The sequence below is a fragment of the Rhyacophila brunnea genome, unplaced genomic scaffold, assembly GCF_057557595.1.
Source record: "Rhyacophila brunnea isolate RB1 unplaced genomic scaffold, BYU_Rbru_1.0 scaffold_23, whole genome shotgun sequence".
In the NCBI taxonomy this organism is placed as follows: Eukaryota; Metazoa; Arthropoda; class Insecta; order Trichoptera; family Rhyacophilidae; genus Rhyacophila; species Rhyacophila brunnea.
The window spans coordinates 15,779,633-15,797,227 of NW_028232893.1; the positions used below are offsets into that span (position 1 = coordinate 15,779,633).

Consider the following 17,595-nt stretch of genomic DNA (forward strand, 5'->3'; position numbering starts at 1 on the left):
AAATTATTTTTATTTTCAATTAGGTATAACGTCAGTATTGTCGATCTCATGGTCAAGAGGGTTCAGAAGAAATTCTTGAGACTCCTTTACTTGAGGTTGTATGGATACTACCGTGGCTTTATCCAACTGACTTTCTCTTAGGTATGCTTACATACTGCAGTCTTCAATTTAGAAGAGATATTTATTTAGCTACGTAGTTTTTTAGACTTATACGAGATATAAATGAGAACTCTGCAATTCTGGACAGTGTTTATCTATATGTACCTGATATCTTAGAAATAGAGAGCATGAGTTGTTTATTCTCCCAAGGTGCAGAACCAACCTGCCATTGGTAATACCAATTGGGAGGGCGATAACTATGTTCAACCAAATTGCTTCGGGTGTTGATATATTCCAATTGCGTGAGGGTGAGTTTAGGTAGACGCTATTTTATAAATTCTTAAAATAGGGTCTTCTTAGCAAACTCGGTGTACTTCTTTGAACTTGTATAGATGTATAATTGTATTTTAACTTCTTTTGTATGTTAATAATATTATGTTATCTTTTTATACTTTCATTTTATCGCTTGTATTACTTTTTCCCCCCTTCTTTATAATAACGTTTCATGTCATGTTGTGAACATCTTAAACTTCTTATAATTTGTAATGTCGACAATATGTTAAAAATAAATTGAATTACATGTAATAAAGCTTGTCATTTAAATGAAATGCGCATTAAATGTTGTTGGTATTTGAGGACATTCAGGGGGTTTTGTGGGTTCAACCTCTTGGTTTATAGCGATTGATTATTGGCTGTTCTGTGTCAGATGTATTATAATACAATTCAACAGATTTTCTGATAGATTTTAGTTCTTTAATTTTTTAGCTATTACAATGAATTGATTTATAGAAATAAATAAAATATTATGTGTATTGTTTGTAACATATTTTATTTCATACAATTAAATTTGTACATTAGACAAAGTGTTGTTTTATTTCACAATTTCTTAAGTCTACTAGGATTTCAATTAAAAAATGTCCTAAACATAATAATTTAGTAAGTTTAGAAGATATATTTACAAATATATATATATTATAAATTACTCTATAATAAACATAGTATGATTATAAATACATAATTATTTATTAACTACACGATTTTAAATCGATACAAAAATTATCACGACTTTTCGAAAGAATGACATTTTCTTCTAGAAGTTAGTTTAGTATAATTACAAGGTAGTGAAATCTATGAAATATGGCAGAGATCAAAAAATATAATATTCAGATAACAATTATTACACTATGTCATACAAATTTTGTAAGAAAAATTTACATATGGAATTGTGGTGTTGAAAGTATTATAAATTATTTTTTTATCATTAAATAGGTATATATATTATATTATATAGAAAATTTGACCACTCGAGAAAAACAAGAAAAGTCTTTATAACATTTTCATTCAAAAGTCTTAAGAATCTAGGTTTTTTTATTTTGTAAATAACTGTGTCAATTTTTAATTTGAAATTAAGAAAAGTCATCCGCCTTGACTAAAGCAGATAAACATAGAATTCTTGATGAGTAATGACCAGGGGCCGGATTTATATGCTAGTGCACGTTTTGTTAGGGTGTATGCACATATACGAGAGTTGCACAGAAATCCATTTTGAAAGACACAGAATCCAAAAATAAAATTTTATTGTGCATATAAATGCACATTTGAGACGTTACAGCATATTTGAGACATTAGTGCATATTTCATAAATAAACGCATATTTTAGGGCTTTTGCATTTATGATTTTTTTAAAGTATTTTATCGAAATATAACTAGATTAGAATAGTTTAGATGCACTTACATTTTTTTAATGGCATCTTAGAAAGTCAACACGGGCACTTTTGTTTAAATTTTGCCCAATCGCTTCTGTGGACATTGAGGTCGTTTTCCGCATGTAAACAAAATACTGACAGATTTGCGGAAAAATTAAATATCTAAACACACTGAAAAAAGATATTTTAACTTATTTTTTTACAAAAACAGCAAATAATATTAAGGAATACCTAGTTAAGTCTGTCTTTTTTGTTTTTTTAAGTGGTATTTAGTTTACATTGCATTTCTTATTCAATTATTTTTAAATAAACAAACTTTTTGAAAATTGTAATTGATTTAATTTTATATTGATTTTTTGTGTTTTTTGTTATTGTATTATATTGATTAAGATTATTAATTTGTTATTTGATATTATATCAGTAATATTGGGCAAAGTGAGTATTTTTCATAAAAAAGTGTCAATTTTGAAATGCATATTTCTTCGGTTTTAGTGCATATTTTAATGATTTTAAGAGCATACGTGCATGTATATAATCATGTTTTTTGTTGCATATAAATCCGTTCCCTAGTAATGACCATAAAGCAACGCAGAGTTATATTCTCAGTATTACGCTGGAAAAGTTTCCAAGAATCGCTGTGATCAGGTATGAAATGAAAGTCGACTATGGAGTAATAATTAATTGACAACGTTTAAATTGAGTATCCAATAGAAATAAAGGTTAAGGGCTGGCTCTTCAAAATATATATTTACAGGGTTTCATCGTGCTTTGATCATTTATCCAGAATACAGAAGAATAGTTTAGAAAGTCGACGCGGAGGTACCATACTCGATGGTTCATCCACGTGTTAAGGGCTTCGGACTTTTTGATACTTACGCATGCCAACAGTGGAGTAACTATAGATATAATTAGACATTTATAACAAGTTAATCTTTTCCATAGGGTTAAGTGTAAATTACACGAACAGATTCGAGGACTGACTCCGACGATTTGATCAGATTGAATACGATTTTGAATCGTTTTCTAGAGTCGTAAGCAAAAAAGAATAATTTGTATTTAAGGCCACACAGCTCGACGATTAGGGTGACAGATTTAAGACTTGTGACTTGTCCAAATGCAATTTCTAATAGTTTGTAGTAACATTCAAAGTAAGAAAATATGTGGGTAGAAATCGAGTTTACCAATATTTTAGGTTAACTTATAACTTTTAATGCTATAACCTAATACAACGTATGCTATGAATCAATGTATTCAAACTAGATGTCCGACATTTATGTAGGCACGACCGATTAAAACTGTATGAGACTACTCGTTTGTCAGTCATGTAGTATCTGACTGACTTATGACGTCACGACAGCGTTCAAGGAGAAATTTTATTACTCGTGACCCGAATGACATAATCAATCAGAACGAAATATTAAATTTAATTGACGTGAGGATGTTTATACTTAAGTGATTCATTTACCATGATTCAATTCAAGCATCAACACTATCGAATTGATAGCTGAATCGGTGAGTGTAATTGCTATTTTAGGTTGACGATTTCTCACGACGATCAGTGTGAGTACATATTGACTCTACATATCTGCTCGTATAATTCGACCATTAGGTACAATCCGTTGCTTCTCCAAGTAATTTTTTCTCAGTATAATAAAACTGATATATTATATAAAGAGTTTAGGTAAATAATAATTAAGACATAATTTAATATAATGGCTTTTACAGTACCTAGATTTAGTTACATTTTGTGAAACGGTTTTTACGAGATGTTTAATGAATAATTTGAATGAGCACATAATGACACTGGGCTTAAATTTTATGACAATCCATATTTTATAATCTATGTTATTACAATATTATGAATTGAATCACGTTTACTGCGAATCTATATTTTACATATAATCTATTACTAATTACCCTCATTGAAGAATATGTTTAAATACAATGAAATAAAAGTATTTCTACGCATGAGAAAAGAAAAATACATTAAAATGAGGATACGTTTATTAAGAGTTGTTTAATTGAATGATTTATATAGTAATTCAATAATATTATCACATTTTTGTGATACTTTCAAGTGAAAATAAATAAGTATCTAATTTTGATGCTGAGAGGACATCGAATCGAAGTTCACAGATGATCAGCAGCCCTATGTTGTAACTTGTGACATGAAGTCACCCGACGACATGACGTAATTGTGACGTATGCTCAATACACGCATCGAGTCGCCTAATGCACACGGCTCACCATAGATATTATTATGCTGAAACACGTATTTGTGTATGGGGACAATGAATAATGCCAGTATTAGAGTAGCGTTAATTTCTCGAAGACTATTGACTCACTCCGGTAGTACATCACAATGATGTCATATGACGTCATGTCGCCGGGTGATTTCATGTCACAAGTTACAACATAGGGCTGCTGGTTGAGTAAATTGATTCTAAATCTGAATTATCTATCTTTGTAAATTTTACATAATTAGTTTCGCTATTACGGAATTAGGTCGTCATTTTTAAGTAAGTACAATAGATAATACTGTTTTTTTTAATGATAATATTTAGTTTGGTTGAAAATGTTTTCGCCGCCATAGCCGAGCGGCTTAAGCATCGACTTGTAATGCCGTGGGTCTCAGGTTTAAATCCTGGGTCTAGAAAATACACATTTCTTTTTCAATTTTTGTTTGTAGTCAGAGTATGGACCTAATAGGCTGAACAAGTGGCTGACATCCATTTCTCGTAAAAATAAAATCTGTTAATACAACATCCACTCTGTGCGTTTAAACAATAAAATTAATAACTTGGTTGTCACTTGTATTCCTTGAACTTTCAGCCTCAAAAAAATCTTGTACGATTGAGTTACTTACATTTATCGGGATAAATTTTCCACACATTATTTTTGTTTTCTTTATGCATAACAAAAAAAAATGAATTTTTTACATAATATTCACTTCTAAATCTAATTATATGACAAATAATTTCTATAACAAAGAAAATGTAAAACGTGGGTTAATGTTCATAATTCGAACAATCTTGCGGCTGTTATGGCTAATGTCTATAAAACTATTACATATTATTTTTGATAAAAACCATTAAGTATAATTTTCATGTATTTTAATAGAGTCAATGTAAATAAGTCGTTAAAAGGTAGAAAGCTGAAATTATTCACGAATATAGTTTTACTAGTAGATCAACTTATTGACAAGATTATTGTAGTTTATTTTAATTTTTTATCGTTTAAATTATTATTTTAGAATTTTAAATAAAAAAAACTTTTGATTACATTTTGGTAACTGATTATAAAAGTTAAACATCAGTGGCAATGAGTGGAGGTAGGCTGTAGAGATCTGACATAAAGAGTGCATACTAAACTTTATCAGTAATATTTATTCGTTTTCATTGACGTTGAAGAATATAAATTACAGATGGTATTTTTTAATTAAAAAAAAACAATTAAACTATGCCAGCAAATAGCTATTAGATAAAAACATGTTTTTTTATCGATGAAATACCTAAAATTATGTGATTAAATCGTACCTATATCATTTTAGATATTTTAAAAATAAAAGAATATTTTTCATCTATTTCGGTTTGGTTTAGGCAAGGCTTAATCAAATTTTAAAAACCATCGGCAATGTATATTCTTAGATCAACGAAAACAAATAAATATTACTGACAAAGTATGCATTATTTCCATCTCTACATTATGGCATAGTTTAGGAGTAGTTTAATTGAATTTGAAACATTAACCACTACCATCTGAAATTTGTAATCTTAGTTCTATGAAAAGACAAACATAATATGACTGACACAGTTTACTGTGTACACCTTGATAATATGTTGAATCTCTACAGCCTACCTCCATCCTTTGCCACTGGTGAATATTATAAATAATATTATAAGTTGAATATAATCAGGAAATTTGAGAATCTCATGCCGGACATCATTCAATACTAAATATTCTTGATCCACAAGTAAAACTATAAAAATGTTCCAAACTTCAAGTTAAAAAATTATGCTTATGGGAACAAATACATTTTTTTACTGTCGTAAAAATGTTAAGGTATCTTGAAACATAAATTTGAAAAATTTCAGTCGAAATAATATAAAAATTAATGTTTAAAAATAATGTACAGCGAAGAGTAATGAAGAACAATTTCATTCTGTGTTTATATTATTATTATAATATAATATCTACATACATTTTATGAAGTATTATTTAGGTGAAGATATTTTAAAAATATCTATGAATAATATTTACAAAATGACTTATAGTTAAAAATAGCTTCACACCAATTTACAAATATTTCCTAATCCGTATACTTAGAAACAACTTTAGTTAGTTCATTGATATTAAAATAAAAATACATTTGTTGGTAAATATATATAACTCGATTAAAACAAAACAAGCGTTTTATAAACTTATACAGGTGTTGAAAAACTATAAACCAATGCGTAGTAGATGGACGAATTCTTCTGGTATTGTGGCCATAACCTAATCACTTTACACAAGGGTGTTATGTATGAGTCGCCTTGGTATGAGTCGCCTATACTGCCAGAAGAATTTGAGACCATTTTAATTACTGTTAACCGATAGTGTTTATATTAAAGGATTAATTTTCTTTTTGCCCACTGTTCAGAAAAAGTATGTACATGTCAGTATCCGATAGATAATAACACTTCAGATATATGAATACTAGAAAAAAATACGACGTCCGATGGAATTCAAACCAGCATCCATTAGATTTCCGCTCACAGAACAGATAATAAATAGAATACCGATAGGCTATATTCAATACGCCGCATATTGATGCAGGGTTTTGAATGTGTGAGTGTCCTACGAAAATGAAGCACGCATTATGCACGTGCAATAGTGTGTGTAATACACCAACATTAAATGAGCGTAAATGCATAAACCGAGAGCAGTTTTCAGTATTCGACAAAAAACGTATTCTTGACACGTGTGTAAGTTTAACCCGGATTCTTCCTTACTCGAGTCGGTTACCTGCTATCGCCTTACCCGTTATGTATTTCAGTTCCCATTATTTCTAAATTCCCTGTTTCCACTAGTGTGCTTTATCAATTGACCCACGTGCGTTCTACATAATTACGAAGAAATTAGCCAGTATTCATACATATGAAGCGCTTTACAAAATTTTGGCAATCGGATTTGAATTAAGGTACTAATAATTTGTAGCTATCTTGATTTCTATCCATGTATGTTGATGTGCTTTCAAATTGTTCAATAAAAATGTTAGGTATATTGTCAGATATTGTAAATTATTCGTTGGGTAAAAAAAAAGTTAATAATTAGATAAAACATCAATTGAATACAATCTGAAGATATTTATACATTAATACGTACTATAAATATATTTTAGAATAATTCATTGTCTATGAAACGGTTTAGAATTACCGATCCAACTACTGTAATGTATTGAGATCCGGTATTTACAAGGTGTAGTGCCGTAATATTGTTGAGAAGTAAATTTATGTTAATTCGTCAATTGGGTATAGGACCAGGCAGTTGTTTCGGGTAACAGACTAATCATACGAACCTTCGAACTGATATTGCCTAACTTTAAATAGTCCTTCCTAGTTGAGAATGGTTGAGTAGTTAGGAAGTGTGTTGACATCGACCTTTCAAGTTTTAATGATAGACATTCTAGTTCACTCTACATATGCGGATACTAGTTGTAAAGTCAGTTTGATGTCTATATTTTTCATTCTAGTATATTCACAATCATAGTGTGGATTGCGATATAACATTATACAATGAAAAACGCGTTAAAAAATAATACACAAGATTTAAAAGTACAATTGAATTTGTGGATTGAACATTATGTATAAGTATATTTTTATGAACATTGGTTAATGAAAAATGGGACCAGTATCAAGGAATAAAAACTTACTGACGTCTGGGGATCAAAATTGCGAGCTCACGGACTATCAGAAGGCGATATTCACGAACTTTATTATTGATTTTCTTCAACAAAACGTCACCAATTACGGAGTGCCCTTTTCTCTCCTCCTCATCATGAACACTCGTTCTACCACTCGAAAAATCAGTACACCACTTCCTAATATTCTGCTGGTTCATCACAATACCATAATTGGATGTGAGACGACGATGGATTTCAACAGGGTGGACTCCCTCCTGATTGAGAAACCGAACGCACCTCTCAGGCGGCGGGATTTGACAGCGGAGCGTCCATCTCAAATGGACGCAAAGGTCATATCATACTGAAGCAGCTACCGAGCAGGCTCACCACTAATTATGGAGAAAGAAATCTACGCTACATGCTGGTGCTGCCATATTTTGAGAAATAATATCCGCGTCGCCAAATATGAATAAAGGTCTTTAATTCTTGGACAACCCTCGTAGTTTAATGAATATAACTGACTTTGCAACTCGGTTCCGATTTTAACCCAAATTTATTAGCATATATACTAAAAAAATACAGTCATATTCGTATATATATACATATATATGTATATTAGCCATATTTATGTATTATATTAGCGTAAAATTTTTGACATGAGTGAATGGTGTAAAATATATCAATACGAAAATTATTCATTTCAAATTAATGGGACGTTAAAGCAGCTTAATTTACGACAATTAAAAGTTATTAGCGAGTTTAAAGATCAGAAAAAATATGACTAAAAAAAAATAACAATTTTGTAAAATTCAAGCGATGCCATTCCGTAATTTTTTTTTAAGACCTACTTAAATCATATTGTGTGATATTAGCAAAATGATATCAGGGTTGTAACTTTTCTACATCAACATTATGACGTGGATCAATATAATCCAGCTCGAAATACATGTGTATTAATATATATATTTTAAATCAGACCATGTTTGGATATGGGCAAAACAGCATTATTAGCTTAATGTTTACACAAGTTTACACCAGATCGCAACCTCGGGTGAAGTAACGCTATCTGCACACGATTACCACTTGTGAATGCGACGGTATGCAACACCTTGAAGTTTGGAGTGGCTTAAGACACATACTTGAAAGGATTTTTTAAAAAGTTAATTGCACAACATACCTACCACAACCACACCCTGTCTTAATCAGGTTTATCACGGGACACTACGTTTGATGTGAAGTACTAGTATTTTTTCAGGAACCGTTACCTAAGTCTGAGGTCACCATTTAGTAAAGTGAGCTTTAAATGAATTTACATCACTTTAAGTTAAGAGTGCTCATAAGAGGAGCATATAAAGCAGTTGTAGTACATAACAAATTTAATGCAAAACTGTATAAGTAAAAAATCTTCACGTTGATAGTATGAAGCCGCAAATTTATTAAATGCAATAAAATTGGCCTTTGTGGCGACTAAGTTGGACGGTCCAATATGCCCAACAGCAGGTCGAGCCAACTTGAGAAACTCTCTTCCTTTTTCATACATATTTTAGTACACATGATGTGATTTACATTCTGTATTTCTTCGTCACAATAAACATGTTGAACAGATTATAAGACAAAGCTCATAGATGCCTGAAAGGACTGTCTGGAAGTGAGAGATGCATGCGGGAAAATGCAAGGGCTGTGCTTTGGAAGCAACGATACACTGTTAGATAACCAGCGTTGATAAGCCACATATACGTGTAACACTCCGGCAAGTCTATCGGTTACAAGAATGTAGAAGGTGCTATTAGTGGTAACCATGGGTTGATATTGGGGGATGGCTCGTGTTTAATATATTCAAAGGTTTTTATAATCGCTAATCGCAAGAACCGTGTATAGATGTATTGATCAAAATGTTACCCGAAACAACTATCAAAGTTTACAGTATTGCTGACAGCATAATTTATTTCTCACAAATATTATACGGTACCTAATAATTTTGATGGAAATCCAATTACATTTCTATGGTGTTGTACTCCCAACCTGATTCAAAAGACCTGGCAAAAAATTATATGCCACCATATTAACACTGTTAACAGTATCCTTCTTGGTGACAATGGCCACAATCTCGTCCTCTGCACAAGACACTCCACTAAACTCCGTGGCTCCGGTTTCACTAACACTTGACCCTGCTCCTCCGGCGGTGGAACCTTCTTCCATCACATCGTCAAGACTCCGTCTCCTAACCTTATCACCAGACAGACTGGTCTCCTCCATGACACTGTAGAGATTTTCCGCTTTATTGCTACCATTGTAGAATTGTCAGGACGCTATATAGAATGGATCTCTAAGGTTTGCTTCGTCTTTTACCGTATTCCCTTTCTGCGACCATCTTTTTTGTTTGTGCTTCAACCTGTGGATTATCTCGTCGTGAACTACATTAAAACACATGGCTGTCAAAGCTAGGCCTGACAGAATATAAATTGAACAAAACCAGAGAGTCGTATTATCGACTCCGGGTTTTAAACTGTTTGGATGTCCGGTACCAGGGACTAAACTGCCGAAACCTATAGTGCTTAAGCTCATAAAGCAGAAATAAAACCCGTCCATCGGGCGAAGATTGTCCAATTTATACAAAGCTATCGTTCCAATTACAATATACGCAAACATAATGCAAAGACATAACAGTATTGGAGCCAGAATACTTAAACCTTGCATTGATAACTTTGAATCCGTATCAGGCCAACTTATATTGTCCAGGTCTTTATTTAGATTAAGATTAGATTTACTTGTAGAAGCGTCTTTACTTTGTGTTGCATTTGATAAAACATCTGACGAAGATCTAACAACGTAAAAAGGTTCTTGTGTAGTTTTTATGGTTTGGCTTGAATTATTTGACCCACTTTGCATGTTCTTTTGCTCTTCGTGCTGTCGTCTCAGTTTCATTCTTCGTTCCTTTTCTGCCATTCTTCTTTCATCGTAACAGCAGTATCCGCAGTTGGAGCATAGGCAGCAGCATAGTGCCCTGGAGAAGGCTCCTCTGGCAACCTTCGAGAGTAGTGAACCCACGCTGGTGAGGTAGAGCATCGTTAAAGGGATGCCGAAGAGGGCGTAGCCGATTGTAGCTGCCTTTCCGAGAGATGTTCTTGGGGCTATGCTTCCGTAACCTGGAAAAAGTAAAAAAAATACGTGAGATTCTGAACGGCAATTTAAAAATATTGTAATATTAGTGGGTCAACCCTAAAGAGTTTGGAATATAAATTTAATATACTCAGGAGGAATCGTACAAAATTTTTCTGTTAAAACATTATTGACAGCAATTGATGCTGTATATCGTGCGGTTAATCTGTTTGATGGCACCATAAAGGCTATTTTTTTTTTAATATGTTTGTGGGCGTATTAAATAGGATAATTATATAATTATATTTACCACTTTGCTTTAATATTTACATAAGAACATAGGTACTTTTTCTACTTTCTTCATATATTGGTTGTTATAAGTAAGTAATTAGGTCATTTTTATAATCTGTGTTTATTATGTATTATGGCGCATTGGCCAATCGATGTAATGCTATAATACTCCTTACTCTAAATACATAAATTACAGAATTATTGTAAGCATGATTGAATTCATAACTATAGATTATATGTCATTTATTATTCTTTGAATTGGCTATATTTTATATATGTGCCTAATTGAAAAGGAAAAAAAAACAGTGGGTGGTTTGATATTTTACTTTGGTTACTTAAATAGTGGTTACTTAATTAGTGAACATTTTTTAGTTTTATTCAACATCTTTGTCATTATAATATGATATCATTGAGAATTAAGGGTTTTGAGATGTGGCTGTACAGACGTAAGCTCAAAATTTGTTTGTATTACAGAATAACAAATTAATATTAATGTCTTCGATCGAATAGAAAAGGACCAAAAAATTCTATTTTGTGTCAAAATTAGAAAACCACAGTGATTCGGAAACTTAAGTGAAAAAAATACACGACATAAATGACACAACATTTCATAGAAGAACAGTTTCGGGTTCCAAACTATAGAACAGAGACCGTTCTATTGGTGACCAACCTCCGCCAGTAGATGGCACGTAACGAAGAAGAAACATTTTCACCCACATTAGAGACCATGCGAATTGATATGGAGTGGCAATCGTTAACCTCTACTCTGACGTTAGATGTTTGTTTCCAAGTAAGAAGACGTATTGTTTACAAATTTAAAAGCATTAAATTGTGAACAATAATTATTATTGTTATAATTTTGTTGTAATTAAAACTTTATAGAATCAAAATCGCTAAACGGAGCAAACTACAAGGTCACATTGACCTTGGCATCTGCTCCACGGCATCCGAAATTGATTCAATTTACATAATCCGTTACTTATCTTCAAAACAAAGGCGCTCTCCTGTCAGACTTGATTATATCGAAATTTGAATATTTTCTCAAAAAAGGTCACGATTCGAAACAAAAGCACTGCGATAACTGGGTCACAGATTTATTTTCAGCCATCGACGTCTGGGATGTGTGATTTATAACGATATTTACCAAATTATTCAATACATTAAATCTTTTTTTTTTGGCCTAATGGAATGACCCATTTGGCTTTGAAAAATATTTAAGCAGCAATAAAGCACTATAGAGGTCACGCAAAGAATAAAAAATCGTAAACAATTAAAGAGTCCTACGTATTTATCGACGTCATTTTGAAAGTTTCAAAAATTTTAAATGTTAAATATATACAAGATAAAATAATGACTTCGGTCTAATGCAAGGTATATACCACGTACCAAGTACAAGGCAAGTACTTGGGATTGCACAAGGTCTCTTTATTGTCGATATACATTAATAATTACTTAACGGCCTACATGCTCAGCGAAGGTCAAAATGGAGCTTTTATGGTATTTTCAGAGTGAAACCCTGGACATTCCTTAAAAGTTGTAGATAATCTATTTATAAGGATGTTTATCACATTTGTATGGTCAAAGACATTGCTTATAATCAGTATCTTTAGAATTATCTTCAAATGTGTTAATCGTGCCAATTTTTTGAATAATAAAATGCCTAATTTTTGTCAAATTTGGGATCAAAAAGATTATAAAATATAATTTTTTATCGTAAATATGTAACTATATAATGCAAATATTAATTTTAGTTATGGTTTTGTAAATGCGTTTAACAATTAATAAATCTAAAAAATCTTAACACCACTGCACATGGACGTACTGAAATATGACTAAATTCTAAAACATTAGAGCGAGAGGTTTAAAAGAATACTATTTTATGTAATAAAAATACTTTATGCAGTCATCAAATGTTTAAAATAAATATAAAGGATAATAAGGCTTCAAAATTATATAAATAGATTATCTACAACGTTTAAGAAATGTCCAGGGTTATGCTCTGAAAATACCATAAAAGCTCCATTTTGACCTACGCTGAGCATGCGGGCTAAATAATAATTATGACAGCTAAGTCAAAAAAAAAAGAATTTAAAATCGAATAAAATATGCAAACTTTATCTGTCGTTAATATTCAAAATTGGAATTGGGAGGAAAAATAATTTAAGCAAACAAAATTTGTATTTTTTATAATATTATGGAGATGTTAGCTGGAGCCAAGTAGAAAAAGGAATTCAAACAAATGTATTTTGACTTTTATATAATATGAAGGCCATCGATCTACACACGTCAAAAATAATGATTGTAAGTATGCAAAAGATAGGTATGTACTTAATGCAATGATAAAGATATTATTGTATTAGGTTTTTGGATAATTCTACTTCTTTCAATTTTGGACTCATCACAGAGGCTATTATCAAATAGATAAATGTATTGAAGCTATGTATATGGATGCGAACGATAGTCTAAGTATATAGAAAAATGAGTCTGTTTTTCCCAAAATTCAAAGCCCGGGCTTATTTGCTATTAATTATTGTACCAGGCAAGTCCAACTCTAAGTAGGCTGTAATCTACTATTCAGTATCAAAACTGGCAGTGATCTATCTACCATCTTTCACTATCATTCTTGAAGCTAAATAAAAATATTATTTTTTTATTACTTATTATAAATTCAAGACTGTCACTATCACAAAAAAATATTCAATTTACCATATATCGTAAAAATGAAAAGTTTTGGTCTTATTTTGAATACTTGTTGTAGGTACTAATCATCAAACTATTATCATACTGTGTAAAGTGTTGGGATTCACATCTTCTCTTTCTATCACTCCTGTGGAAGGTCGTAAGTGATGCAATACGAATCAAGTAATATGACAAGAAAACGCGAGATTCTTTGTATTTAATTTGAAAACGACTTTAATAAAATAGGTACGGTTAATGCTTCCTCTTGAAAATGTGAATGAAGCCATATTGCATTACATCTGAATTCTAAAATTCTAAAGGAAGGACAGATTCTTCTGGTATTGCGGCTTCTACTAAATCACTTTAGAACAGTGTTAGTGTCATTTGAAAGTAATGATACTAACACCTAAATGAGTCGCCTGCATACCAGAAGCATCTGACACCATTCTTCCTACGCGCTTTTTAGATTTTCACGACACAATTCGCGATCGATCCATCGCATGTCCGCCTGCGCTATACATAAAAAAACACTATCGATTACATAGGCAGGATAGTAAGGAAACAAGAAGTTGGAGTATATTTCTGAAATAATAATAAAGTATTATTTTGTGACACAGTGGTGTCTAGAAAGAACTGATGAGCGGCGTTGGAATTATTATAATATCCAGTGATCCTTCAGTTGGCGCTTAATGGATTTGAAGATATTCCAGTTTCATCAAGGTTAATAATAATAAAGCCTAAAATGCATATTATGAACACAGGTCTGAGAAAAAATGGGACGATTTTGTGCTTGCCATATTCATCGATGAAAAAAACATTATGTAGTGAAATTCCAAAAAACCATTCCATATTCAAAACACTTTATTATGATAACCAGTCATTTTATACAAGATTTAGTAAAGACAAAAGAAGGTAGTAAATATTGTCAGTTGTATTCTCCAGACATTTTAGAGAAAAGTTTAAAAAATGAAAACAAACGAATACCTATTCCACCTTCTGTCACTTGCATACTAACAGCGCTTATGTGACAATTATTTATTCTTTAATGTCAAAAAGTGTCATTTTAAAAAGATATTGAAACAATTTTTGTGCCCTGAGAAGTTTTTAAATGAATATTCTTAAGCTGCTTTTAATCTTATTATCAGTATTATTTTCCGAGCTTAGTCATATAATAATTATTATTGGGTATCTAACATAATTTCATGTGAAATAGGCAAGGTAAATAATCTGATTCAAAGTAATTCAAATAAAGTGATTGGATTTACGTGTAAGCATTTGTAATGGTATTATTGGTTCAGCATAATAACTTGGGTGCCCTCAGAATTTTTAAATGTATTTTCTCTGTCGACTAATGAATTATGATACACTATTATTTTTTTTTTGGCCAGTACAGATATAAGCATAAAATTGCTATCTAAAAAAAATTGTATGAAGTGGGTAAACTAATCGTTATAACATTATTTACATTTATTTTAAACAGATACCTTTTGTAAAGAAAAGATCTCAGGTTAATTTATTACAGCAGACAATCGAGCGAGATTACTTTGAGAGGATGGTTTGATGTATTAAAAAAATGAATTTTGTAGGTGTCGACTATTTACCACGTTTTTATTAGCTCGTCTTCTTGTTTGTCCAGTAATTTTTTTCTTGTTTGTCCAATAAAAATCTTGTTTAACTTCCCGACTAGCTAGACATTTGAAACTTTTAGAATATATTAGAACACGAAGACAATGCATTCTTTAAATACTTTTAGTTTAGCCATCTTTAAGCAGAATTGAATTTATTTTCAGTTAATTCTGTTTTGTATAAAAAGTTATTTCGGAAAAATTCGTAGCAAGTAAAACACTATTATTAGTGGCTAAGGGGTCCTAGCAACTAAATTAGTTAATATGGAAATCAATATGAAATGTCAAAATGACATGTCAGTATTTCTATCAAGTACAAAAAAAGTATTTATTAATACATAGAATTGTCAAGTTTATATGATTCAAGAGAAAATTTAAAAACGTGGTATATAAAAAGTTATTTTTATCTTGAAATTATTAATCTTTAAAACAAGTAAATAACATTTAGGTATAATATTACATACGGTTACACGGGCATCGCCGCCCTATTACAAATATTATTCGATTACATTTTGTTTAAACACGAGTTTACGTTAAGGGAGTACGATGGTAACATTATATTAATCAACTTTTATGTAATATTAAAACCAAACTTGAAATTTCTACAACACGAATTTTAGTTTTCATTGGCATAACATATTCGCTCTCGTATAGAGTTATTCCAGGCCGCTAGTATACATTAAGATAATATAATTGCTCAGTTGTGTAGCCTATCTGGGTTATAGACTAAGTGGTACCATAATATCCAAACTCGCAATATAAAAAGTTAATATGCATTATTATTTTGTCTTCGTATTTTTTTGTCTTAATAAATTGCGGGAAAAACATCAACATCTCGATACTGGAATAAATCCAAAAATACAAATAGTTCCCACAAGGGTGCGCCACAGGCCATCTACCCTCATAATTCGAAAACTTCAGCTTGTATTACATAGATCGTGAAAAGCTGGCATCATCATAACCATAACTGCCTTAAGTTTTCGTATAAAATTTTATGGGGCATCTACAAGGCAACTTCATGAATTTTCTTAACGAAAGCTATCAAGTGAAGCTAGTTTCGGGGCGGGGTCAAGTTAACACTACTAAAAAAAGAAAATGATCACTTTGTTGTGCGATAAAAACGGTATGGATACTGGGGTTATTGAGAAATAAATCTCGGTGTGCGGTTATGACTTATTTGTGCAGTTATCAGTAGGGATTGAAATACCGGTATTCAATTATTTATCGATACCGAAATACCGGTTTAAAAAAATCCAAAATACCGGTGTTTTCATCTTAAAATTTAGTGTATAAGATTATTGCTACCTAAACGCAAACCAAAAAAGTTAAATAATAATAAAACAAAATTCCTCGAATATACTAATAACTAACATATTTCGAAAAAGAAAACATTCGTGGCAAATATTTCCAATTATTCTATAACTATTGATCTAATGACAATATAGTTATTAATTGTTATATTATAAAACCCATTGTAATACATATTGTATTGTCGATTTATATGACAGATAGTATTTTACAAATGTGACTCAAAACCTGTCAGTGCCACGGGCCTCCTCCTACCTAAAACCACCACTGTTAGGAGAGTAGGTTTTGTGGAAATGTTCTAATTTTCAGGAGATGGTGTTATTTTAAAGATTTTTTATGTATTTTCTTAAGGCTATACCTCAGCTGAGGCATGGTCTAAAAAGATAGTAACTATGCGATGCGCGGATTGTGCTAATGACGCGTGCTGAACGAAACATAATTTGTCATAAAATTCAATATGTATTGTTATATTAGTAATAATAATAATATATTCATTGACATGTTTTATTTTTCGAGTCCAGGTATAATGTTTTTTACTCATCTTTACACGATATAAGAATATATTCTTACGACGCCATCACAAAAAGCTATCGACGTGCTCCCACCTCGAATATCGCTCGGCGATTGGCGGCGAAGGCGAAATATCGTCCCACTTATTGTTGAAAATTATTTGCCGTTTCACTTATGTATGCTCTTAAGGCAGCCGAAAATAAATAATAAAATATATTGTAAGTACTTATGTACCTAACGAATTTTCTGAAGAAATCATCCTTAAGTCATTCAAGGAGACAAAAATCACACAGTCTACTTAATGATATCCGATGGGAAGCTACCATCCATACATAGGACTGCAGTTTGGAGCACGATAAATAGGATACGAACTGAATTAACCAGAACTAAAAGCCAT

General features: G+C 31.5%; 1 protein-coding gene across 1 annotated transcript in view; it reads right to left on the reverse strand.

The window, feature by feature from the left end:
• Nucleotides 1-9,987: 9,987 nt before the first annotated feature.
• The window catches only part of LOC147069591 (TWiK family of potassium channels protein 7-like), a 55,605-nt gene continuing 47,997 nt past the window's right edge, over nt 9,988-17,595 (reverse strand). The window contains exon 3 of the mRNA XM_085950847.1: nt 9,988-10,832. Within this exon, the coding sequence (XP_085806973.1) occupies nt 9,988-10,832 (845 nt within the window). The remainder of the gene's footprint in view (nt 10,833-17,595) is intronic.